This window comes from Oryza glaberrima, chromosome 2 (assembly GCF_000147395.1).
Source record: "Oryza glaberrima chromosome 2, OglaRS2, whole genome shotgun sequence".
NCBI lineage: Eukaryota > Viridiplantae > Streptophyta > Magnoliopsida > Poales > Poaceae > Oryza > Oryza glaberrima.
The window spans coordinates 19,274,456-19,299,705 of record NC_068327.1 but is presented as its reverse complement, the minus strand read 5'-3'; the positions used below and the strand labels follow the sequence as shown (position 1 = coordinate 19,299,705).

At 40.6% G+C, this 25,250-nt stretch overlaps 1 protein-coding gene across 1 annotated transcript; it reads left to right on the top strand.

Annotated features, from left to right (window-relative positions):
• The first annotated feature begins 21,209 nt into the window (after nucleotides 1-21,209).
• Nucleotides 21,210-23,123, top strand: LOC127762681 (protein SELF-PRUNING-like). The gene is made up of 4 exons (XM_052287149.1): nucleotides 21,210-21,572; nucleotides 21,690-21,751; nucleotides 22,013-22,053; nucleotides 22,318-23,123. Exons 1-4 carry the CDS (start codon nucleotides 21,372-21,374, stop codon nucleotides 22,533-22,535), a joined length of 522 nt encoding a protein of 173 aa, XP_052143109.1. The 5' UTR covers nucleotides 21,210-21,371; the 3' UTR covers nucleotides 22,536-23,123.
• Nucleotides 23,124-25,250: the final 2,127 nt, after the last annotated feature.

Genomic DNA, 25,250 nt, shown 5'->3' with positions numbered 1-25,250 from the left:
ACTACAACGGACGGAGGCAGGAGACACAGGAAGGGTGAGGAGGAACCTGCAGGAGCCAGGAGACGGCGTCCAGATCAGGCCACGGCATATGCAGGAGATAAGACGGCATACGCACGAGTGCACGACACGACACAGCACGGCTCATTGGACGCCCGCCTCGTGCGGCCGCAGATGCGTGGTTGAAGGGCTCGAACCCGCAGGATCGGTGAATTAAATTTGAAAATATAATGTTCGATTCGTTTTTTTTCATAAATATTTGGGATGTAAATTTATTAGCAGAAATATACCATCGATCTTATACAACCGTTTCGCGAAAATGACGTGAACGTGACGACGCGAACGATCTCGCACAATGACAGCGTGAGACCGCACGGTGTCGCACGGTGATAGCGCGAAACCGCACGGTCTCGTACGATGAAACTGCGGCACTAAACTGCGAAATCGAGGACGTGCGTGGTGGCGGCGTCAGACCACGCGGTCTCGCACGGCCAAACCGCGAGACCGAGCAATCTCGCTCACTCAATGAGCGATAGCGACTGTTGAAAATTGTTAATAAGCAATACTGATGGACAAGACATGCGGTCTCGCTGATTCCTTATGCGAGCCGTTCGCTCTCGTTGTTCCATCTCGCGATACCGCATGCGTCCTCACGCTCTCGTCACTTTCGCACAACGATTGTGCGAGATCGACGGTATATTTCTGCTAAAAAGTTTGCATCACGAATATTTCTAAGAAAAAAAGAATCAACAGTATATTTTTCAAATTTAATTCCAAGATCGGGTCGGGTCCACATCCAAGTAAAGCTGGAGGCATGTATCGTTCTTTTGAAGTACTACTCCCTCCATCCCTAAATATAAGGAATTTTGATTATATCCAGATTCGTTGTATTAGGATATGCCATATCCAACTAAAATCTCTTATATATTTAATAACGGAGGCAGTAAAGTCTTAGAACGGACGTGGACAGAAAGGGCGAGCCCAGGAGAACGAGACGACGTCCACAGCATATAAGCGCAGGTCGCTGCACGGCACACACGAAACACGACACGAGAGCACAAACACGAGCACACGACACGGCACGCACAGAACCCCGAGCGTCTGACGCGGGCGCATTGGCCGCCCGCCTCGTCCGGGGCAGAGCAGATCGAGCAGCATGCGTGCGTGCGTGCGCTGCGTGGTTGAAGGGCTCGACCGCAGGATCGGCCGGGGTCGAGTGGGTCCAAGAAAAGTTGGAACGCAGCAGGTAGCAAAGCTAGTTAGCGCAGGCGGCACGGCGCGGGCTTTCGGGTGGGAGAGCGGGACTGCGTGCAGCGGACGGGATCGAAATCACCGAATCGACCCCGCGTGTGACGGGTCAAAGGCCGTGAAAGAAACCGATCGATCGATCGGTGAGATGCATGCGTTGATCGAGCTAGCTCTGGGCGCAAGCGGGCGTCGCAGCTCGCATCGCAACAAGCCGGGTCTTGGTTGGACCGGTCGCTGGTGCGTGGCCCTTATGAGCATGTGCATGGTCACTTTTTTGTTATTTTTAATTTTTCTCGACACCCATGTGATTTATATTTTTATTTTCTTATATAGATGTGGACGTCACTCGAATACGATGGCTGGTGTAAAATCGTCGAGGTGATGGCACCAAAGACAGATGTGATGGAGAACGTAGCCGAAGATCGTGTTTCTTGCAACAACGGAAATATCGCGTAGGCAACCTCTTTATTATGTGAATAAATAATAATGGTTTTCTTAGCCGCCACTGTCCTGATCTCATATTGATTTTTAAGATAAGGGTGATGGGATGAGCCTCCACATTATAGATACACAGTGTCATCAATTTTCAAATAGTTGCAAGTAGTCAACTTACGAGCTCTTACCATTAATAGGTGCCTTTGTCCACTGTATGCACTAGTGAGTTGTTCTCGTGCAAGCGACATGTTGGTTGACAAACTGTGCGCAATGTGTCTATGTTCATTCTCTTTGGTGAGTTCTTAACAACTCATCATAACCATGCTAGTAAGCACCAATATTGCCCAATAAACTTTATGTTTTCTGTCCACTTGCCAAACGCTCTTTCATTAATTAACATAATTAAAAAGGCTGGTTCTTTTTAGGTAATGGATAATTCATTGAGCAATGAAAGTACATCCAGCTTTTGCCCTGAACCTGCTAAAAGGCCTTTGTTCGGATTATGAATTCACAATTACTTTCATTGCAATTCTAAAATAATTGTAATTCTAGATTGTTTAGCATATATTAAGGTTTGAAAAGAAAAACTATGATGCCCCTTATTAAATGGTGTATATGTAAAAGTGGAAGGGTGGTTAAGGGTAAAATAGAGATAATTTTGAATGAGAAGTGATTAATGAGACCATTAGTACTATATTGTGACAATTATTTTGGGATAAATTCGAATATTAGAAATACAATTATTATGGGATAGAGGTAATACCAAGTATACGTACAGTGCCAACTTGATCAGTTGATCATTAGCTAGACTCCCAGGAGTTTTTTTTGGTTTTGGTTAATGGATTGCCTTGCCAAGAGTTTAATCTACACAAGACGGTTCACTTAACACGGTCAACGACCATTGTGGAGCTTACAAGGCATGCAATGATGAACTCTTCTACTGGATGGCCTGATGATGCGTGACCATCTCGAATGTCCAAGGTGCCATTCAACGATAGAGGGATCATATTTTCTAAGGTTTTGTTTGGAAACATAGGGTCTTCACAGAAAGAAATCCCTAAAAGGCACAATCTCGCATCAACCATAGAAAAAAAAAAAACTCCCACGTTGACACAACGGCGGTTGGCGTCCAGTAATGCTAAAAAAATGACGAAATGTTTTATCAGAGTGGGAAAAAAAAAACCACAGTCTGTCTGAATTTCCGAATGATGATAGGTTGATACTAGTAGTAGAGTAATGCAAAACGCCCTCCTGTAGCACATTGAAATATTGAACTATTTATGTCATTGTCATGAATGAGACAATATTGTATATTTCCTGAGAGTACACACTGTACATGAAAAATCAATTAATGCAGCATGGGAATAGGGAAAGGAAAACCCAAGTTCTTTGTATATGACGGCATTTGAAAGATTTTTTTTTTCAGCCATTCGCTATCATCGGTGATCTTCTATCAGCTGTCCAAGAAACAGAGTGGAGATCTTTCTCTAACATTGACTCAACATTTAAGGTTAGTTCTTCCAACTTCAAGCACCAGTGTGTAATATGGAGATTCTGTTCTCTGAATGGAGAAATGACAACAAAATCAAAGTCAGCTTACAGGAAATATAGCAAGTGCACCATTGGATTGATCATTGATGCTCACTGATCTGATCGGCTATTTACTTACATAAATAAGTAGCCAGTGAGATCATACTATGCTCTAAAGAAAGTAATTGAGAAGTGCCGATTACTTTCTTGATATATATGGTTTAGGAGAGAACAGAAGGTCAACAAGTGCAAATTAACACAAGAGGGGCGTAGACTACTAGACTCTGTGACATATGACTTTGTCAAGTATAGCTGGACTAGCATGTCAGTTACGTATGAAAATGAAGAACATTTGCTGTGATCGACTTCTATAGCGTTTTCTTATTCCTTTTTTTTTGTTGCTTCTAGACTCTGGAGTCACTGGGGATAAGTTATCTTCTTATGATCCTATCTAGCAGTGCGGGGTGTGTGTGTGTGTGTGTGTGTGTGTGTGTGTGACAACTGACAAGTGAAAAAGATTGTCTGCAATTTTGTTTACCTGATGCAAATGACAGACAGGTTAATTTGAAACACATGACGGAATCAGAAATATGCGCTATATTTTCTCGTGCCTCGAATGGACAAATGCAATGGAGTACTGAACCGGTCCATGATTTTTTTTAATCTCAATATCTTAAAGGGAACATCCCTTCAAGTCCTAGATTATTTGCTCCATTGTCTAGAAAACACCCCTCCAGGTCCTAGATTGCTGTTGGTGTCTGTCTGTTAGATGTGGTCATGTGGGTGGGTTCTTTTATGAAAAAAAAAGACTTGATTTTTTCCCTTGTATTATTCTGCCTTCTAACTACGAATATTTGGATATCCTGTCATTTTCACAAAACAGATTAATGTATTGAACTGCTCCTCTTCTTTTCCCTGTACAAGGCTACGAATCTACAACAACTTAGACCTGTTCAAGAGTTCTGAACCATGTTGCATACTACTTGGAGTTCAGGGTGAAACCAACAACTACAAGTGTTGAAAAGTTTACATTGTGCTGAATGCCATGCCACCGGTGAAAAACTCAGACCTAATATTGTCACATCTGCGTACTAGTCAAGGCTAGCAATCCCTAACCATACTTACATCACTTTCTGTGATCCTGGATCCTTTGTGTTTACATTAGCATAAGATGAATACGGACCGTCATAGTTTTCTGTTGTTTCTAGAACTTAAGCTTTGCCATTGTTCTTTCTATCTCTCTCCCTCTCTCTCTAAATTAATGTTCTTTCTCATAGTGACATGACCCTTGCAAAGTTAACCTTGGACTAATGGCGTCGCATCAAATCAACTTTGAAGACTGATGTTGGCGACTGTCTGAACCTGAGCCTTTGCTTCTAGATTCTGAAGAACATTTCTTTCCAGTCCACATGCTGCCTGCTGAAAGTCATCATAGAGTAGTAGTTGTAGTAGGCTGCGAAAAGGAGCTCACGAGAAATTACTACTTCGAATTTGGGCCGTAGAATTTAAGCTTCAAACTTGAACAACCATGAGGGAATCGTTCAATGTCCTACTGACTAAACAAGCTTGGATGCGATCATTCAAGAATATACATGACTTTCAGCAAATATCACCATCAGTCCATCACATTCTACAAGTTCATAGAGCACACCACTGAATACCAAAAGAAGAACAATGCAAGCGCGGGAATTTCCGTATAAGCTGTAAAGTTTTTTCTCATGCTCTATTCAATGAAATTGACACTGTCTTGTGTCGGTTCGTTAAAAAATAACATTCTACAAGTTCATTGGTTGGATGGCTAAAGGTTGGGTGGGTCTTACAAAAGCCCAGTGAAGTCCACTCTAATGCATAAGGCCCAACTCGAAAGATAGGATTGGTTCTTGCAAGTTAACACTTAACAGCCCACGAGAAAAGGGGCACATAACCGAATAGGAATAAGTTCATACAAGGTCCCTTAACTTGTCAACGAATCCGATTTTCATCCTTCACAACGGGTCCCTCAACTATCAAAATCGGTGCAATATAGGTCCCATGGTGGTTTGGAAGGTGGTTTTGGCTTATGTGGCGCCTACGTGGCAAAATTGACCCGGTCTTTATCTGACGTGGCATAGATATGGCATTGACGTGGCAATTTGATTTGAAAATTAATAAAAAGAGTGACCCCACATATCAGCTACACCAAAAGAATTAATTAAAAATAGTGGGGCCCACGTGGGCTCCACTTGTCATTCACTCCCCTCATCTTCTTCCTCCTCTCTCTCCCCATCTCCTCTCTCCTCTCTCCAGCATCCGGCAGTTCGGCGATGCGGTCGGCCGGTGGCGGCGGAGCCAGGGATGACCTCGGAGACGAGGATGCTGGGGAGCTGCGCCTGGACAGGGACGCCGGGTGAGCGCCTGGGTGTAGACGATGAGGAAGGCGAAGAGGAGGTTGGCGGCGACGCCGGCGGAGACGACGAGTAGCCGGTCGGGGACGGGGCGGTTGCGCAGGAGGTCCAGGTCGTCGGGCGAGAAGCCGGAGTCCGGCTCGTCGTCGGGGAAGCCGACAGAGAACTTGGAGACGTGGATGCCGCGGGAGGTGGCGGAGGCGATCGACTCGACGCTGGCGAGGAGGTCGGACGGGGGGTCGCCGCGGCGTCGCCGGCCGCCGAACCTCCCTTGACGCCGCATCGCCGAAAGAGCAAAAGAAGAGATAAACAAAAACACCATATTTTGATCTGATCTGATATGATCAAATGCACCTCAAGCTCGATCCCATTAGCAACAATGGCGATATCGTTGATTTTCACGACCTGCTCGCTGAGGAACGGAGGTCCAGTTTCCGGTGCCATGGGTGGAGGTGTACGCTAGCAGCTTGGCGCGCGTCCTCCTCCGCCGTCCATGGCCTCTTCTTCACGTTCGCCTTGTCGCAGCACGGCGGCCGCCCCATCTCTCCCTCTCCCCCTCTCCCCCTCTCAGCTCCTACCACGGTGAGCTCAACAACAACAACACCAACTTTGATGAGATCACTACAAAGGAACGACACATATAGAGAGGATCTCACTGACGAAGAAGGCATGGTAAAAACATGGCAGGAGGCAAGCGAAGCGAAGCCATGCGACGGAGGCGTGAGTCCAGTAACAACAATCACCGTCAGCGTCCCCGTCCAGGCGCAGCTCCCTGGTGTCCTCGTCTCCGAGGTCATCCCTGGCTCCGCCGCCACCGGCCAGCCGCGTCGCCGAACCGCCGGCTCCTGGAGAGAGGAGAGGGGAGATGGGGAGAGAGAGGAGGAAGAAGATGAGGGGAGTGAATGACAAGTGGAGCCCACGTGGACCCCACTATTTTTAATTAATTCTTTTGGTGTAGCTAACATGTGGGGTCACTCTTTTTATTAATTTCCAAATAAAATTGCCACGTCAATGCCACATCTATGCCACGTCAGATGAAGACCGGGTCAATTTAGCCACGTAAGCTAAAACCACCCTCCAAACCACCATGGGACTTATATTGCACCGGTTTTGATAGTTGAGGGACCCGTTGTATCTGGTTTTGTGGTTGAATGATGAAAATTGAATTCGTTGACAAATTAAGGGACCTTGGATGAACTTATTCCTAACAGAATATATTTTTCTACTGTCTTATGGGCTCTTTATTTGGGCTTAGATTTGTTGCCTTAGATTTTTGGTTTATATGTATTAAAGCCGATGGCTTTAAAGCATTAAGTCTAATGGTAGAGTCATACCTTCATTTTCAAATAAGCCAAATAAAACTTATCTAACATAACTTTTGACTTAACGGTGTAAAAGTGGCTTTTATAGCTTTAAAAAAGACAAAAAAAATACTTATTTATTTAGACCTAGCCTTTTTGACTCATAAGATGGTTATAAACCTAGAAGGGCCTTAATCCTACTTTCCTTCTCACCCCAATTCTACGCAATTCTACGTAACCGGTGTACCAATAAAAACTGACCACCACTATCTTAAAAGCTGAATCATTCCCATTCATTTCCCATGCTAATCTCATGTATAAAAGAACCGTACAAAAATAGGTGTATAAGAAAAACTGATTAAGCGAGAGAAAAATATAAGAGAAGAAAAAAAAAAGTAAGCCACGTTCACCAGATCTGAGATTCCGTCTTAATGTACCACACGGGCTATGACTAGGGCTGTCAACGAGCCGAGCTCGAGCGAGCTCGTCTGCATAAGCTCGAGCTCAACACAAGCTCGAGCCGAGCCTATCTCATCTTCGAGCTTTTAGACAAGCTCATTCGAGCTCGAGCTCGGCCATAAATAGTATAATATATATTTTAATGATAATCTTTTGATAAGTATAGTTATTTTCTAGTTAATCACACTAATAAAAGAGTAGAAAATGATTAAAATAAATATATTGCGCTAACACATGGTAATTTATTGTGTAAATAGATACTAATATACATATTTATCTATTAGTTTATTATATTAATAAGGTGAACATGCAATATAAACTATACATAGTCAAGCTCGGCCAGGCTCGGTAGAAGCTCGAGCTCGGCTCGGTAAAGCTCGCGAGCTTTTGCTCAGGCTCAGGTTCGGCTAGTTTGAAGCTCGAGCCAAGCTCGAATCGAGCCTAGGATGAGCCAAGCTCGAGCTGCTCGCGAGCCTCGAGCTTTTTTTGACAGTCCTAACTATGACTAGTTAGATCCCATCTTGGTATACCACACGAGCTATGACCGGTCAGACAAAACACAAGAAAAATATATCGTCCTAGACATGTTATTGTGTTAATCAATCGTCCGATGTACTCTACAATTTGGGTTTGATCACCAAACCATAACCCTTGTGAAGATCTTTATAGCACGGAACAAGAGTCCTACTCCGGTGCGGAGTCCTACTCCGGTGCTCTCTACTTGTAGTAGAGAATAATCCGAATCGTTGATCGTATTTGATCGAACGGTTCAAATATATTTCTACTACCACCACACTTGATGATAGTAGAATTGTGGAGGGATATTTTTGTCAAAAAAAATATATGCGGAGAGGTATTTTTGTCTTTTTCACTCTCAAACTCAGACGGTCGGGAACCTCTCGCCCTCTCGCGCTCTCGGGCGCCGCCGCGTCCTACTGGAACGGCAGCAAAGAGGACGAAGATGACACAGGGGAGGAGGAGGACGACGACGGAGACGAGGACCGCAGCCTGGACCTCCTGGTCCGGTTCCTGCACTCGGTGTTCAGGAAGGTCTCCCGTCGCGCGCGCCGCGCCGCCAGGTCCATGCTGCCGCTTTCCGTCCCTGCTGAGCGGGTCCGTTCAACCTTCTGTTTGCTCCCTGTTTCATCTTCTTTGTTCGAAATGAGCGGATCCTTGTTTGTGTTGTGTGTGATCTGGTCTTGATGTGTTTAGTTTATGCTTGTGCAGGTTAAGTTCTCGGTCAATGCGGCGTTCTTGTTCTCACGTTTCTGTGGATCCTAAAGGGGCTACTTGAGGAGTCGCAATCAGTGGTCGTGCATTGGGCGAGATGTGGTGCCTGCGTCGGACCTGATGTGATGCCTGCGTCCGACCAATACAGATAAATCAGCCCCTACGGAAATTACCCTTAATATGTATTACTTGATTACTAATCTACCCTTTAAAATAAACGGTTGAGTTTAATTCTACTGGTAGTATAATAATAAAAGTAGAGAATACCGGAGCGTTGCCCCGGAACAAAGGAAACATGGTAATATATTCATACTTCTTTTATATAGTTACAACTCACAAAGCACTAAAACTAAACATGCAAACATCGAGTATAATAATTATTAGTACACCGTAAAGCCTAACGTACAAACATGCCACATTAATCCAATAAACACTCGATTATTTAAAGGTCAACAAAAAAGCATAGTAATTATATCTATATTTTATTACATTCTAAAGCTCAACGTACAGACATGCTAAATCATCATTCTTATATCATTTTTATAATATTTGAATTCAAATCCATTCATCATATCTACAACATTTAATATATATTTGTCCATATATCTCGTGGTAATGCGTTAACGTTAGATGCCACGAAGTTTCAACTATAATTTTAGGGTTCATGCATTTTATCTTTTTTAACTCCGCCTATTAAGCGCGGTTGCTAAGGGAGCAGACTTGAGGATACAGGGGTTCCCATTGGCTGATTCTATCCAACTAAACAAACGCCATTTCCAGTTCATCTTAATAATGATACACAATAGAATAAATAATAATTATCTACTAATTTTTAAATAATGTAAATGGTCAATCATATATTAAAAATCAACAACATCATATTAAGGCAGTATAATATGTCTCCCACAAATATATCTTCAAAAACAAAACACTGGATCGATGAGCTTATGATGGCAAAACAGCTAAACATCTAAAGAAGAATGAACTACAACCACAAGGAAGGTTGGAGACTAGGCCACCAGGGAGGTCTCATCACAGATGAGTGCATTACAAAATTCTATCTTTTTCTCTTATGCAGTCTTTCCTTATCTGAAACATAAACTGATCTTAACTGTCGAATAATAATAACTAAACCAATTAGAGAAGGGTGAATGGTTAGAACGCCAAAAACCAAACTTTTAGCAGAATTAGAAGTTACACTCGAATTCGATGGAAATCGTTTTGTGCCGGTCTGTCCGCTTTTTGTGTCGCCTCCTCCTATCATCTCCACCGATCTAACCGTAGTGGTGTCATCGGCCTGACTATCGGACCCAAGCAACCCCAAATAAAAAAACTCTTGAAAGTATATTGAACTTTATGCATCTATTTGTTTTTACAAAGTGCAATAACAACACTCCTCTCACAAGTTTCTCATGAAACCCTAATACAAAGTGTTATCAACTCTCTAATCTCTCAAACTTAGCTTACCCTCAAGGCATAGCCTCCCGCTCTATTTATATAAAAACCTCTTACTCAAAAGTAGAAGTAGAACTTCTATTTCCAATAGGAATCTATCCCTAAATTCCTAAATCAAATTACAATATACCAAATCTGATCCCATCTTCTGTTGACGTGCACGAATTCTCCATCGACATGTATTCGTCTCCATACCAACAACCTAATCTTTTCGCTTATGCTTATGCTTTCATCCAAAATTTGAACTTTTGATCTTAAATTCGAAGTTGATTTTGGGATTTTTTTTATCGTAGTTTATTTTTCAGCCTTTGCTTTTAGATCGTTAAGAACTCATATGTAAAAGTTTAATTCACAAACTATTTTTTATTTATACTAGCAAAAATGCCCATGCGTTGCAATGGGTGAAAAAATTCTAATGATAATATACGTTTTACATGCATAATGATTTCAATGACAATGTTTGTATTTTAATGAGCGGTTTGTTTTTTTTTATAAACGATGTTCGTGATTTTCTCAAACTATTTTTTAGAAATGGCGCATTTCTTTCTAATATTTTTTCTTAGCATGTTTTTCTTTGCCTTTTTTACTGACGACGAAAACCATATTTTTCTCCCCCTTTTTTGCTTTTTTTTCTCATGTGTTTTTTTGCCTATTTTTTCTGATAATTATTTTCTCGCGTGTTTTTTTGATTGTATTTTCGAATGTTCTTTTTTGCCTTTTTTCTAATACAGGAGAATATATGATGAAATAAAAGCCGTGTAGTAGATGGCAAAAAAATGATGGATTCTTTCTGACTCAAGCGTCCATCAATTTAGCGTTTTTCTGATAGTTTTTTCAGAGCGATTTGTTTTTTAATAGACGGTGTTTTTTTTCTTGTGAGGTTTTCTCAAACCATTTTTTAGAAATGTCATGTTTTTCTGGCAGTTTTTTCCTCGCATGTTTTTTTTTAAAAAAATTTACCGACGATGGAAATAACTTTTCTTGCACGTTTTTTAGAGTGTTTTTTTTTGCGTTGTTTTCTAACTTTTTTCTCACGCGTTTTTTGAACCGTTTTTATTTTCTCATGCATTTTGTCTTTTTAAATAGTTAGACTGTTTTTTTAAATCAGACTTTGTTTCACCCATTCTATTTTTTTTCTCGCGTGCATTTTTTAATTCATACGAACGAGCTTTTTATTTTTTACGAACCATTTTTTGCCACTTTCTTAGGGAATCGGACGAACTTTTTTAGATGTTTTTTTCAGATTTTTTTCGCCTTTATAGGAATCAGATTTTTTTTTCCGTTTTTAAAGAAATTGGATCTAGCTTTTTTTCACCACTTTTTGTTTGCCTTTTATAGGAATAGGATTTTTTTTGGTTTGGATCTATGGTTTTTTTTTTGCCACTTAGGAGAAACAGACTTTTGTTATTGTTGTTGTTGTTTTTCTTTTTTCTTTTATTTTTTTGCGGCTTTTCTTTTTATTTTTATGCACCTTTTTTCTTTGTTATCTCCCTTTTATTTTTTTTAAAAAAACGACCCCAAATACTTTATTGCAGGATTATAGGGACTTAAATATAAATATAAAAATTATAGGGACTCAAATGCAAAAGTACATACCCAAAAATTAAAATCATATAAAAATAAAAATAGAATGCTCTCGACATGTAGGTTCTGTTTTTGTAAACAGATCTCCAATCCGGCACATCAATTTTTTTCACCAAGATATATGGGATATCACGGTATAGATTAAAACCGAGCGGAGTGGTGCTTGGGATCTCGTACTCAAGCCTAGAGGAGAGGTGCCTTTTATTTTTCGTTTTTAAGGGGGAATTGGATCTAGAGTTGAATTTTTTTTGTTTAGAGATAGAGAATCGGACATATTTTTTTTTTATTTTTTTCGTCCTTCTTTTTACCCGGAGTTGGATTCGTTTTTCTTTAATGGACTGATCCGGTTTTTTTCTTTTTTGGATTGGACAGGTTTAGATTTTTTTTCACCCGGTTTTTTCTGGATCGGATAGATTTGGTTTTTTCGCTCGGTTTTTGTTTTTTTTTTTCGGACAGGTTTGGTTTTTTTTTCCGCCCGTTTTTTTTTTCGGACAGATTTGGTTATTTTCGTTTGGTTTTTTAACGGATGATGAAAGCACCTTTTATTTTTTTCTTATTTTTGTTAAGCAGCAGAGATAGAGAAATATACCGTTTCGTTTTTCCTGAATCAGTCAAACGACGTGGCTGCAAATCTCGCGTCCGAGTCGGTCTTCTGCCTCTGCCGCTCCTGCCATGTGCCGTGTAGGCCTGCTCGGCTTGGCTTCCAAGCCAACCAATTCGACCAACACACAAAGGATTATTCTTTTCTAGAGGGTGTTTTTTCCAAAGCACGCTAAGGGGCACAAATATCACTGGGTCGACTGATTTCCATAATAATCCCGGTTCTTATTCTCAGTTCTAATAAGAACAAGAACTAAAGATTGTTTTTAGTCCCGATTAAAAAAAATGATCTTTAGTCCTGGTTCATCCCTTGTTATAGGTCTGTGGCCGAGGATCTTTAGTCCTGGTTGATACTACCAACCAGGACTAAAGATTACCACTCGAGTCCCGGTTGGTACTACCAACCAGGAGTAAAAATTAGTCTCGGTTGGAGTTACCAACCGGGAGTAAATATTTCTCTCCCATCTCTCATCCATTAAGTTTCATACAAGACTTTCCTCCTCAACGAGATATTTAAGATAAGATTGCATCGATCTCATCCCATCTCCTCCTTTCAGATCCCCTTCCTCCTCCTCCCCTCCCATCTCCTCCCCTCCCATCCGGCGGTCGGCGGCGGCAGGCAGGCGGCCAACGGCCAGCGGCTGGCGGGACCGCGCACGGGCGTGGCAAGCGGCGGTAGGCTAGCAGGGCTGCGCCCCGCGGCGGCGGCGGGCAGGCGGCCAGCGGCCAGTGGTCGGCGGGGCCGCGCACGGGACACATAGCGGCCGTGGCGGGCGGCAGTATCCTTTCTTTTTTGTTTTTGATAATTTGTGATTCACGCTTTGATGTATAATTTCTATTTTTAGAATTTGTGATTCATTGCATGGATCTGAGATGTATTTGATTTGTGTGTATTTTTTTAGGATTTGTGATGTATTTGATTTGTGTGTATAAGTAACTTAGGATTTGTGATGTGAATGATTTGGGATGTTACTTTGATTTGGGGATTTGGGGTTTGATTCGAGGATATGCAGGCACTCGATTTGAGAGAAAATACAGGGATTAACACTGTCAATTAGCAAAGAAACAATGAAAAAAAAAAGAAAAAGGGACCAACCAGGACTGCTCCTACCCTATCTTTAGTCCCGGTTGGTAATATACCAACCGGGACTAAAGATTCAACTTTACTCCCGGTTATTTCACCTAGAAGTAAAAATGGATATGTTTAATCTCGGATTCGTAGCCTCGGTTGAAAAACCGGGATTACCGGGGATTCCCAACCGGGAGTAAAAAGGGTTTCCGCAGTAGCGTATAAAATTTCCAGTATAGCTTATTAACTCAATGATTTTGCAATTTAAAAATATATCATATAAATTTGAATGAAATCAAACTTTATGTTAAAATGGTAGAGATCGAGGAGATATACAAGAACTTTTTCATTTAAGATTGTTTCGATGTCCAAATATTCGTTAGATAATCTAAAACATATTTTAACATAAATCTTAGATCCACATTGTAAACAACATCGGATGGAGATGAACTCTATATAAAAGTTATAGATCTCGATGAGACCTACAACTTTGTAGCTTATTACTTTTCCATTTAAAATCATTTGAGTGTTGAATAAGCATTAATAATTTTTATGCAATTAAAACCAACGAAAAGGGTTTGAATACAAATAAAAACTTTACATTTAGGTCCCTTAATGCTCTCTAGAAGGACGCCTTTAAAAAACACTTTTTTAGAGGCGTGAGACGTCTAGATTTGTAAATTTTTGAAACGGAGTTTTTTTTTAAAAAATATTTTAATGAAAAAATAACAAAAAATTCCACACAGAAGCATGCACCCTCCGTTTCACCATTCATGAATCAATGCCATATATATAATATGCACCATGGAGTGTAGCAGTCAAAATACTCCTCCAGATTCTCCATCAATTTCTTTCGTGAACACCGACACTTGCACATATGTACACCTCGTGAAACCCATTGCGAAAATCTTTCTACACGGTATTCATCTAGTGTGTGCCATATACTCCCTCTGTTTCACAATGTAAATCATTCTAGCATTTCCCACATTCATATTGATGTTAATAAACATCAATATGAATGTGGGAAATGCTAGAATGACTTAAATTGTGAAAAGAAGGAAGTAGTATCCAACTTTATCACATGGTATCATTGATTTTTTTAGATAATGGAATAGAATATCCCGGCTTTTGCTCAAAACAAGCTACAACCAATTATTACAAAGTTGCACTAAAAAAAGAGTATAGTTCAACAAAACAATGAGAACACACTTAAAATAAAAAATTACCCATCTAAGATAAGGAGAACACGTTATTGAAGTCTATTTGTGAATCTCCAACCATAATTGGCAAAAAGTTGCATAACTGTCGTCTCAAGCCTATGGCATGCAACCTTCGTAAACTCGCCATCTTCATCACACCTTTTTAACTGAGCCCAACACCGGAGCCAATATGTTGCCCTGAAAATTACCTGCATATATGTACTATATGATGATTTGTCAAAAACCAAATCATTCCTGCTCAACCATAGAGCCCAACATATTGCAGAGGCTCCCACAAGTATAAGCTCTTACTCCTTTTCTATGATCACATGGTATCATTGATAGTCTGTACCTCAACTTCTCTATGAGTATAGTCCTGATCCCACTATTGATCGAAGTTGACATTGAACAATGCTAACTCTAGTCACTTTCTCACATGGTATCCCAACTATATCAGACCTCCGCTCCTTTCGAGTATGGTCCCGATCCTTACCATTGACTAACACTGACCTCAGACCTGCAGAGTGATGCCCGGATCACGCAAAAGCTAGAATGGCAACCAACCATACTATAATCGGACTTTTTTGGTGAAAAAAAACTGATCGCATGGTGCACACAAACACGCCTGGAATTGGAAACCGAAACGTTGCGCGCGCGCCCCTCTCGCTCGGCTTCTCGTTTTTCAACCCGCCGCCCGCATTCAGAACAGCAAGTCCGCCGCGTCGGCCGCGAGGAGAGGAGCCGACTGCAGCCGAGGACGGAGAACCGCGACCGCTTGATGCCTTGACTCCGCGATCGAGACCCCCGCGACTTCGAGAGCTCCAACCGCCGCCCACCTCGGTGACTCGGCGCCGACGACTCTCCGTTTCCCGTCTCTCCGACTCGGCGACCGCGACCGATCGACGACTCCTCTCGTCTCGATCGTTGTCGTCTCACTGACTTTGGGCTGACCGCCGCAGCGGCGCCGCTAGCTGCCTTGATGATTCGGCGACTCTCCGTTTCTCCGTCTCCTCGCCTCGGCGACAGCAACCACGATGGCGCGACCGGCGTCTCCTCTCGTACGTCGATCATCGTCGTCTCACTGACACTGTCTCTGGGCCTCATCAAGTCAAGCAGTCAGCAACCGAGTGGCACTCGACATCGAGTTGTCGATGCCGCTTCAGAGTTCTCCAACCACCAGAGATCAGCGATCGGCGGCTCGGCGCGGTGGACGGCGTGGCATTGTTGATCGGCGGTCGGCTTCAACTTCTAGGTCTTCTACTTGCGTAGCTTTTTTAATTTTCAATTTTAAGTTTTAACTCTTGTGTATTCTGATATTAAATTGTAGTAATATATTGTAAATTGTTGATTATTGAAACATGAAGAAAGATGTGTGATGATCTTTTGATGATTGTATAGTTTCATTGAGCGGGATATTTTTCGTTGAAGTGGATGAAGATGATATGATGAACACTTTCAGGTCATTATAAGGTGTAGACCCAATAGTAAGAAGAAGTATGGTAATCTTCTTCAAACTTTTTAAGCCATATGAGCTTTTCTAAGTCAAAATTTTACTTAATTACTAATTCTATATGTTTAAGATACCTTATCGATATATCTTGGTACACTTTTGATCTATTTTATTATCTATACTTGTATTGTATATATTAGTATAGTTAGATTTACGATGTTTAGATTTTCTTTTTTTTAGTCGGAACACCCATATCCTAAATCCTAGATACACCACTGACATTGTTGTCTGAACACAATCAGATAAAACATCCGTTTCTGAGCATAGATATTATAAGTTTATAACATGATCCACATTAGTCACACACACTCACACCAACATCCGCATATCTTTTCAAATCAAGTCATTGAATAAATCATTTGCAAAACCAAATATTTATCACAAATATTAATCATGACAATGATTTCATATTAAGTACCATCTTCGGCTGAAAATATATGCCCCCAAAAATGTTTCAGAAAATTGTTCACCATTTGAGGGAAATTACTGACCTCAACACTCCAATGCAGATGAAATATAGCAACATAGCTTTTTATCCCCTGCTCACTTCTGGTGATGAAGAATGATAAATATGTTCTTCGCATCTTCTCATCCATTATCTTTTGAAAAATAAATTCTTCTTATCGTCCATTCTGAAGGGAGAAGAATCTGCAAACTGACATGTTGCCACAAAATGATATATAATTAAATTTGCCACTGATGCTTGTCCTTTCGGCTGTTAAGCTCATCAGCCGATGACAAATTGACAATATGGCGCTCTGCTTTGAGGAAAGCATTAAGCATAATTTCCCCCATGGAAATCAGCTTACCCTTTTTCCATTTGCTTTTGCATTTGAGAAGAAGAGAACATTCGGCAAAGATGTCATGTGCCCAGAAATGATAAAGCATTTGGCATTTTGTACCTTCACCTGGTACATCTTCCAGAGTATGTAGGGTGTGTGATTTTTCAACATCCTGAATGGTTGTCTGTAAAGCAGCGTTTAATGCGGATCTAGTCCTCCTTATAAGAAACAAGTCTTTTCCATTTTTCGCACCAAGTGATGGTACACTGATTACTGAAGTAGCTATCTACTGATCTGTACACTTCTTTTGCACTGGCAAACTCCAAAGTCCAAATGACACAGTAGGATTCAGTAGAGGTCTTCTGGCTAGCTCCACAAGGTGGTAGGTCAGTCGGCTTGGGTTCGAAGTCACACCACTTCTATTTGTTTGATATTAGATCATTTCCTAAAATTCGCTTCTTCTTCTTCTTTTTTTTTTTTTTTTTTTTTTGGGATTCAGTGATCTATGGCCATGAATCATTATAAGCTAGCTAGCTTACACACGTTACACCAGCCTCTATATAATTTAGTGTTGGAAGATTGTACATTGACCAACTCTATCTATATAATTAATTGAAGATTCCTCTAGGAACATCTATATGGTAAAAAGCAAAATTCTCGCATTAATCTATATGATCAATGCATGCTGCTATAGATTCAAATTCTTTCACCATAGATGTAAGAAATTAATTAGATCTGTCAGGACTCAGGACAAATAAAAAAAATATGTAAAAGTAGAAAATGGAAGTTCTAGATTGATTTTACTACAAGAGACCACCGTAAAAATTGTCGGTACAATATACATTCCCAATTGAAAATTTTAGTTCTTAATTGCAATATAAAAAGGAATTTACTAGAAGTTCAAACTACAATTCTTTGGATGCAATTAAAATTTCTTTGAAGTTTTATTTCTTTTTATATTGCAATTAATAACTAAAATTTTCAATTGGGTATATATATTATACCTATACTTTTTGTGGTGGTCTCTACTTGTAGTAAAATCAACCTAGAAATTTCATTCTCATCTAGTAGACCAAATATATGTAAACTACCATCTCAACTAGATTTTTTTTTCTATTGGTAGTAGAACTCATAAATTAATGGTTTAGATTATTTATACTGATAATAATACAGGTAGTAATCATGTCAAAAAAATAATACAGGTAGTAAAATAATAACAACAGAGACCACAGTAAAAGTATCACAAGTACCTTGGCACCTTGCCCCTTCAAGGCTTTGTTTGGATAGGCAAATTATACCTAACTCATGTGCGATTTCCCTATCAATTCAAATATATCACAGCTAATTCACATCATTCCGAACATGCCCTCAAATAAGTGGAATTTGTGGCTGCAGTGCCTCACACTTGAAACCATAGCCAATAAAAGAAAGGTTGTGCCCTACTCTTTTTTTGTTACGTACTAACTCTGCTTTTAAATATATGATGTTGACTTTTAGAAAAAACGTTTGATAGTTCATCTTATTAGAAAAACTATGTAAATATGATCTATTTTATCATTACTTGTTTTATTAAAGGTATTTTAAGCGTGACTTATACTTTTATATATATGTATGCACTAAATTTTTGAATAGAATAAATGATCAAGAGTTATATCCAAGTCAATATTGTCATGTATTTAAAAACGAGGGAGTACTATTCCAGAGTAAAATATAATTAAAGTTACTCAGACCTCAGTTGGCTGAGCAATACATCCATGTAAACTGTAAAGAGAACACATACAGAACATCATAATTCATCCATAACGTAATTTGACGTTTCCCAGTGGCAGAGAATGCGGGTTAAACTTCTTTGCTTCGATTTGAATGTTAATTAGGCAATTGTAGTTTACCAGTGTGGCTCCAGTTAGCTTAGCACACAGCATGCAAGCACGAGTAGCTGCTACATGCAGCAGGGAGATGAGATGACTATACTAAATTGCGATGTGCAAAGAACATGGATGTACTTGGAGGTGGCTCCACCATTTATGGAAATAAGAGCACTAACCTTTGCCTAATGAAGAGCTCATAATTGAGGATCTCCTTTTCCCTGGAAAGAAGTGTTTGTTTGTTGCTGCTGCAGGCAGAGAGAGAACACATTGGCACAGGGCCACTTTGTGAAGTAGTGGAGGAAGGCCTCCTTCAACCACTTGAGCTTAGTTTATGGCCGCCTCCTGCACCCAAGCTGAGCAGCTGCAGATGCAGGAAGGAATAATCACCTGGAGTGGCAACTCCTTGCTAGTGCAATGCCGTTCAGGGCATGGCCTTTTGCAATTCATAGCCCATAACAGCAAGATGATTCGTCATGCTCTGCCTTTTTTACCTCAAGAGAAAAATGGATGCTTGTGGGTGGAGCTGTGCTGTGCTGTGCTGTGCAGCTTTGAGAATGTCCAAGCTTGATCACTCCAGCTGCAAAGAATGAGATAAAGAAAATATACATTTATACATAGTTTAATACAAAGTAATGTACAAGCAAGTAAAAGGATAGCGTGGACATGGAGAATTTACATTGACATTGTATATATGCTCCTTTTTAAAAGGAGGGGCAAAAGAAAAGAAGCAACCACTTAATTAGCATAATCAAGCTGCCATCTCTGACATGTGCATGGGTTTGTACAATCAACACCACAGATTAATCCTTGAAGGTTTTTTCAAGACAAAACAGAGTGCACGTCCTGGGTATGATGATTCCATAGTAAAGTGCTGAACATTGAGCTATTTTCCATAATCTAATCGATTTTAATACATTAGTCATCAACCCGTAAGTTAATGGACTATTATTACTGATACTATATAAATATAAAATTCTAATAATTTTTAGTTACCTTTGAAATTATAAGTTGCTTATATTAAAAAGAAGTGTCCATGTCAGTTACAACATGTTAATTATTAGTTTTGAATTTTAGAATTAAATTAATAAAAGACCAAATTGTGATACTAAGATTGGCACATATCATATTTATTATTTATGAATTTTATAACTATTAAATTAGTCTATGCTACTGTTACGATAATGCGATCCATCTAATCAATGGTCAGATTTTTTTAAACATGTGAGCTTCTATGAAGTGCCTAATTAGGGCTATTTTAGAACGGAGGATTTGAAAAATACAGGAATCAAATGTCACGTATTGTTGAATCCTACAAGGAAGAAATCCAAAGTAATTAGCAAAATATGTTGTTTGGTAACAGCATAGGAAAAAATATAGGAACTCTATGACTCAAACAAGAGAAACCATGAGGTCTTAGCTCATGTTGGTTTTTTTCTACAAATTCCTATGAAATGGCCCATTCTGTAGGATTTTTAAAGAAACTTAGTATAACAGCGTCATCCCTAAAAACGAGATTTTCTCTTCTTCATATTATATTTGTTGGAAGTATAAGGGGTTTTCCACAAAATTTATAACAAGGCAAGAGCAGTTAATTGATTGTTTCAATATTTATCAGAGTATTAAGGTTTTTATGGAAAACGTGAAGGACGGTGTAAGTGACTTACATGCACGCCAGAACAGGCTGCCTACGGTAAAAGCTACCGGACGCAGCCTATTGCCGGTTCGTATGTATGTTACGAGGAGTTTTCACACCTAAGCCTACACGTGTCATGCGTGTGAGGAGCAAAACAAATATCGAAAAATTGAGAAAAACGGAGTGGGATGAAGTGTTATTATCTTATGATTTGGAAGAGCCATTCCTTTGATCCAAATGATCATGTAGGAATTATTTTCATAGGATTAATTTCAATCGTCCAAATTTCCTCCACCTTTTCATTTGTTCCGAAGGAGAGCTTAGTGTACCTGTAGAGATGAACATTACTACATTAGCATGTTTATGAAGTTAATGTTAAGGATAATGCTTAGCTACCCTTTTCTTACATGGATGGATTATGACATGTACATGAAGCAAAACAAAAGTACATAGATTTCACAGAGAGGGTGCTCATTGTCAACTTGGAAACTGTTGGCGTATGGATGGCAAGGGCCTTTTCTTCTTTTGACAAATGTGAGAGAATCTATGCACAAATAATTGTAACTCCATTGCCCCTCTATATCTTCTTCACAGAATAAATATCTTTAGGATACATCCAGTTAGGAACTTTTACGCCGCAAGTGCCTCAATACTATAATCAAAACTCCTGAAAGAAAATGACCGCAAGGATTAAACAATTTGACATGCTAATGTGATCTCTGGTGTGATAGACATGCCCCTGAGCTTTTTATCCGATACTACTCTCCTATTCGAAAATATGTGTAATCTATGATCCATCACACTCAGCTTGCACGATCAGAATATAGCCAGCCAGGACAGGACAAGAACAGATAGGCTCTTCTCGCCTCTTGGCATCTATAAATATCGCCCCCCTGCGCCTTGCTCTCTTCACCATCCTGAACTGAATTGCCTGCACCTAGCCACATCATATATTCAGAGAGAGAGCTGAGAGAGCAGTACAAGAGTGTATACTACACTTAGCAGCTCATCAGTTATTAGTTCACTAGTTCAGCCACTGACCATCGAATCAATTCAGGTGAGATAATCTTGAGATAGATATACGGCCATGTCGAGGGTGCTGGAGCCTCTCATTGTGGGGAAGGTGATCGGCGAGGTGCTGGACAACTTCAACCCCACGGTGAAGATGACGGCCACCTACGGCGCCAACAAGCAGGTGTTCAACGGCCACGAGTTCTTCCCCTCCGCCGTCGCCGGCAAGCCGCGCGTCGAGGTCCAGGGCGGCGACCTCAGGTCCTTCTTCACATTGGTGCGTATGCCTGTCTCATCTGCTGCTCGATTCATCAGACTATCGCACATCTATACTGTAATATGTATGTGTCCATTACGTGCTAATTGATCCTTTGTACTTGTGTGCTTAATTCAGGTGATGACTGACCCTGATGTGCCAGGGCCTAGTGATCCATACCTGAGGGAGCATCTTCACTGGTAATTTATACTACTACCTGTACAAGTTAATATTGCTCGGTCTTATTCAAGTTGATTAGACATTATTAGGTACAAGTGTCACCTACATAGCCAGACAAATTTGTATAGGTGGTCACTGGTCACGCCATGATTGATTGCTTGCAAAGATTCTGTCATGCATGCTGTTAATCATTGTTTTTCCAGATTAATTTTCAATCAATGCATTCTATAGAGTATGTGTAGCTAATCAGGTGACCTTTTGATTGGACCACCTTGCTGCAGGATTGTTACTGATATTCCTGGGACTACTGATGCCTCTTTTGGTAAGCCTTTCCCCTGTACATCCTGCTTTAGTCTTTGCCAGTTTTGAACCTTGATGACAATTGACTGATCAGAGAGATCCAGAGTGAACAATTAGCCACAATACAAGGTCAATTAATTTGTGGTAAACTGGTAATGTAGTAACTATTTTTTTAAAAAAAAATTATGTACTAATTAATCAAAACAATATTTATTTGTCTTATCTAGGTTATAGCTTTCTCTGATCTCTCTATAATTAATTTTGTGTGTGATCAATGGTGATGCAGGGAGGGAGGTGGTGAGCTACGAGAGCCCGCGGCCAAACATCGGCATCCACAGGTTCATCCTGGTGCTGTTCCGGCAGAAGCGCCGGCAGGCGGTGAGCCCGCCGCCGTCGAGGGACCGCTTCAGCACCCGCCAGTTCGCCGAGGACAACGACCTCGGCCTCCCCGTCGCCGCCGTCTACTTCAACGCGCAGCGCGAGACCGCCGCTCGCCGCCGCTAATGGCTACCGACGACGGCGACGACGACGACGACCCTGACACCGCGACGACCGATCTTGCATGGACAAAACAATATAATCGAGCTTAATTAATTACTACTACTTCTACTGGCATTTTCTATTAGTTTTCCTATTTCCCCTACATTAATTTCACTGTCAAATAAGGCACACTGTGATTAGCTGCAGCTAGCTAGCTTTGCTCGTGTGTGTGAGCTAGCTAGCTCGTAGCTACAGGGCAGGCCTACAGACTACCAGTTCGTGCTTGTTTGCATGCACATTATCAGATTATCCTAGTTGATTTGTGAATTAATCAAGGTGATCATAGGATTGTGAGTGAGCAATCGCAATCGCAATGTGCAAGCTATGGTTGACTAGCAGCAGTGAGAGATCTCTAGCTAGCTACACTAGTTGAAGCAATGGCCATCCATGGCAGGAGAGTCCTAGCATCCCCCCTGCATATATGCCTACCTACTATTCAACTGCTGTTCTTCGATTCAATTCGCTGGTGCTTGCAGTGTACTTTGTTTGATCCTGTGATCACTACTTCTTGCCGCTTGTTTTTGTAATCCGATCGGTGTCACTTTTTCTGTATCCCTTTATCTCACTTTTTGGTGACATGACATGGATATATATATATCTGTTTATATATGTATGCATGCATGATGCATGTATCTAATAATCTTGGGCGATTAGGCCGGCATTGTTCTCGCCGAACGTATCGGCTGTGAGCTTCAACGGTAAGCTGGTGTGTAAATGTATGGAGCTGGAAACATTCAGAGGCAGCGTAGATTCTTGACCTCCCGATGGTTTGGCTCTCTTTTTTTTTCCTGTGGATGAGTAGTATACTTCCTCCGGGCGGATAATACTTATCGTTTTAGACAAGGGTAAAAGATCAAACTTTAGAATTTTTGATTATAAATTATTTTTAAAATATTTGTCTTTCAAATATGATGACTATATGTATAGATTAGTCTTAAAAAATACATTAATAAAATCATGTATTTGTTAACACTTTTATACATATTATAATAAAAAATAATGGTCAAAATTTTTTTTAGAGATCGTGTCCTTATTCAAAACGATAAGTATTATCAACCCGGAGGAAGTAGATAATAATTGGACATCATGAAGATGGAGTAAAAAATGAATTGGGGAGTAGATCTTGATCAAATATTCTCTGTATGTATCAATGTGTGAAGACATTTTTGTTCTCTCGAGTAATACGAAGAGCTAGATATGGCTACAAAAACTGTAGCAAAATTAAAATCAGCTGGTTACCTGCAAGAAAAGGGAAGATTCGGCTCGTTCTTTTCATCAACAAAAGTTAGATGAAGATTAAGATTTTCGTGGCACGCTTTTCAAACTGTTAAACGATACGTTTCGTGTGAAAACTTTATATATAAAAGTTGCTCTAAAATATCATATTAATCTATTTTTTAAGTTTGTAATAATTAAAACTCAAACAATCATACGTTAATACCACCTTGTTTTGCTTAAAAAACTTAATCTTCATCTTCATCTTTATCTTTATCTTTATCTTTATGTAAGGAGATTCAAATACCACCGAAGTGGCCGGGCTCCGCTAGCTGGTTGCTGGGTTCTTGTCAATAGTTCACCCCTACGTCCCCGTCTTGTCCACACACTTTCAAACAAGCTTGTATATTAGTAGAGCTCAATTCCTGAACTTCGTGTACTAGATCATGGATTTTAGAGTCCCAAATTATATTGTACGACCGATAAACCAACAAAAACACTCCGTCCGATCTTTTAATCATTGTCTTTTTAAAATTTTGCTGCAAATATGTAAGAACATAAGTCACGCTTAAAGTATCTGAAACCAAGTTACAACATATTAAAATAATAATTATGTATTTTTTATAAAACGAATGATCAAATGCATATCTCAAAATAATGGTGTCGTCTATTAAAACAGGAGGAGGTCGTAGTAGGTTTTAATTTGGGGTCCCTTAAAATGGAGATAAAACGGTTTTGGGTGAAATGAAATCATCCAGAAGTAAAAGTTGGAACCCAGTTTCCCATTTTGAAACTGGAATTCTGAAACCAAAAATGTAATTTGAAATCGGCAAAATATATAAATTTCATGACTCTGTGCTTTTAGTACATATACTGAAAATATGACAGAATTAATGGGCTCTGTTTCAAACATCATGCTTTTGATGTCGTCATCGTCTAATTTTGGATGTCCTGCAACCTATCAGGACTCACACAAACCTTTCGGATCAAATTCACTGTAGCCAGCAACAATGTACTTAGGCCTCTCACAGTGCGGGACGTGGCGTGGAACCTCGCGTCGCCAGCTCGGATTTGTGCGTGCGTAACACTAGAGCATGGAGCTCTGTTTGGTTGCTCGCCCCCTATCTGGGCGACAAGTTATCTCGTCGAAAACGAGGGCGCGTGCTGCCGTTCCTTGCGTTGTGGAGGTCGTTCCCTCGCTCGGCATCTTGCTCCCGTGCTGGAATCCTTGATCCTGTCCAGCTCCGGTGAGGAAGGGGAGAAGCTAGAGGACGGGATGAAGAGAAATGCGACGGCGGTGACGAGAAAGATCAACGCGATCTTGAAGCGAGGAGGAGGCCACCTCCGAGGTTGCTGTCGTCGGCCAAGCCGCCGCCGCCGCGTGGGCTCAGGGAGGCTGCTGTTGTTGCTGCTGCTTCTGCCGTCGGCGGAGGGAGTGCCAAGGACGCCGCCGCCGCCGCTCGG

Bases quoted from the DNA above. Each gene is read 5' to 3' on its own strand.
- LOC127762681 (XM_052287149.1), top strand. From the start codon at position 21,372: ATGTCGAGGGTGCTGGAGCCTCTCATTGTGGGGAAGGTGATCGGCGAG. The intron at 21,573-21,689 runs GTGCGTATGCCT...TGCTTAATTCAG, and splicing joins TCAGGTCCTTCTTCACATTG to GTGATGACTGACCCTGATGT. The intron at 22,054-22,317 runs GTAAGCCTTTCC...ATGGTGATGCAG, and splicing joins GACTACTGATGCCTCTTTTG to GGAGGGAGGTGGTGAGCTAC.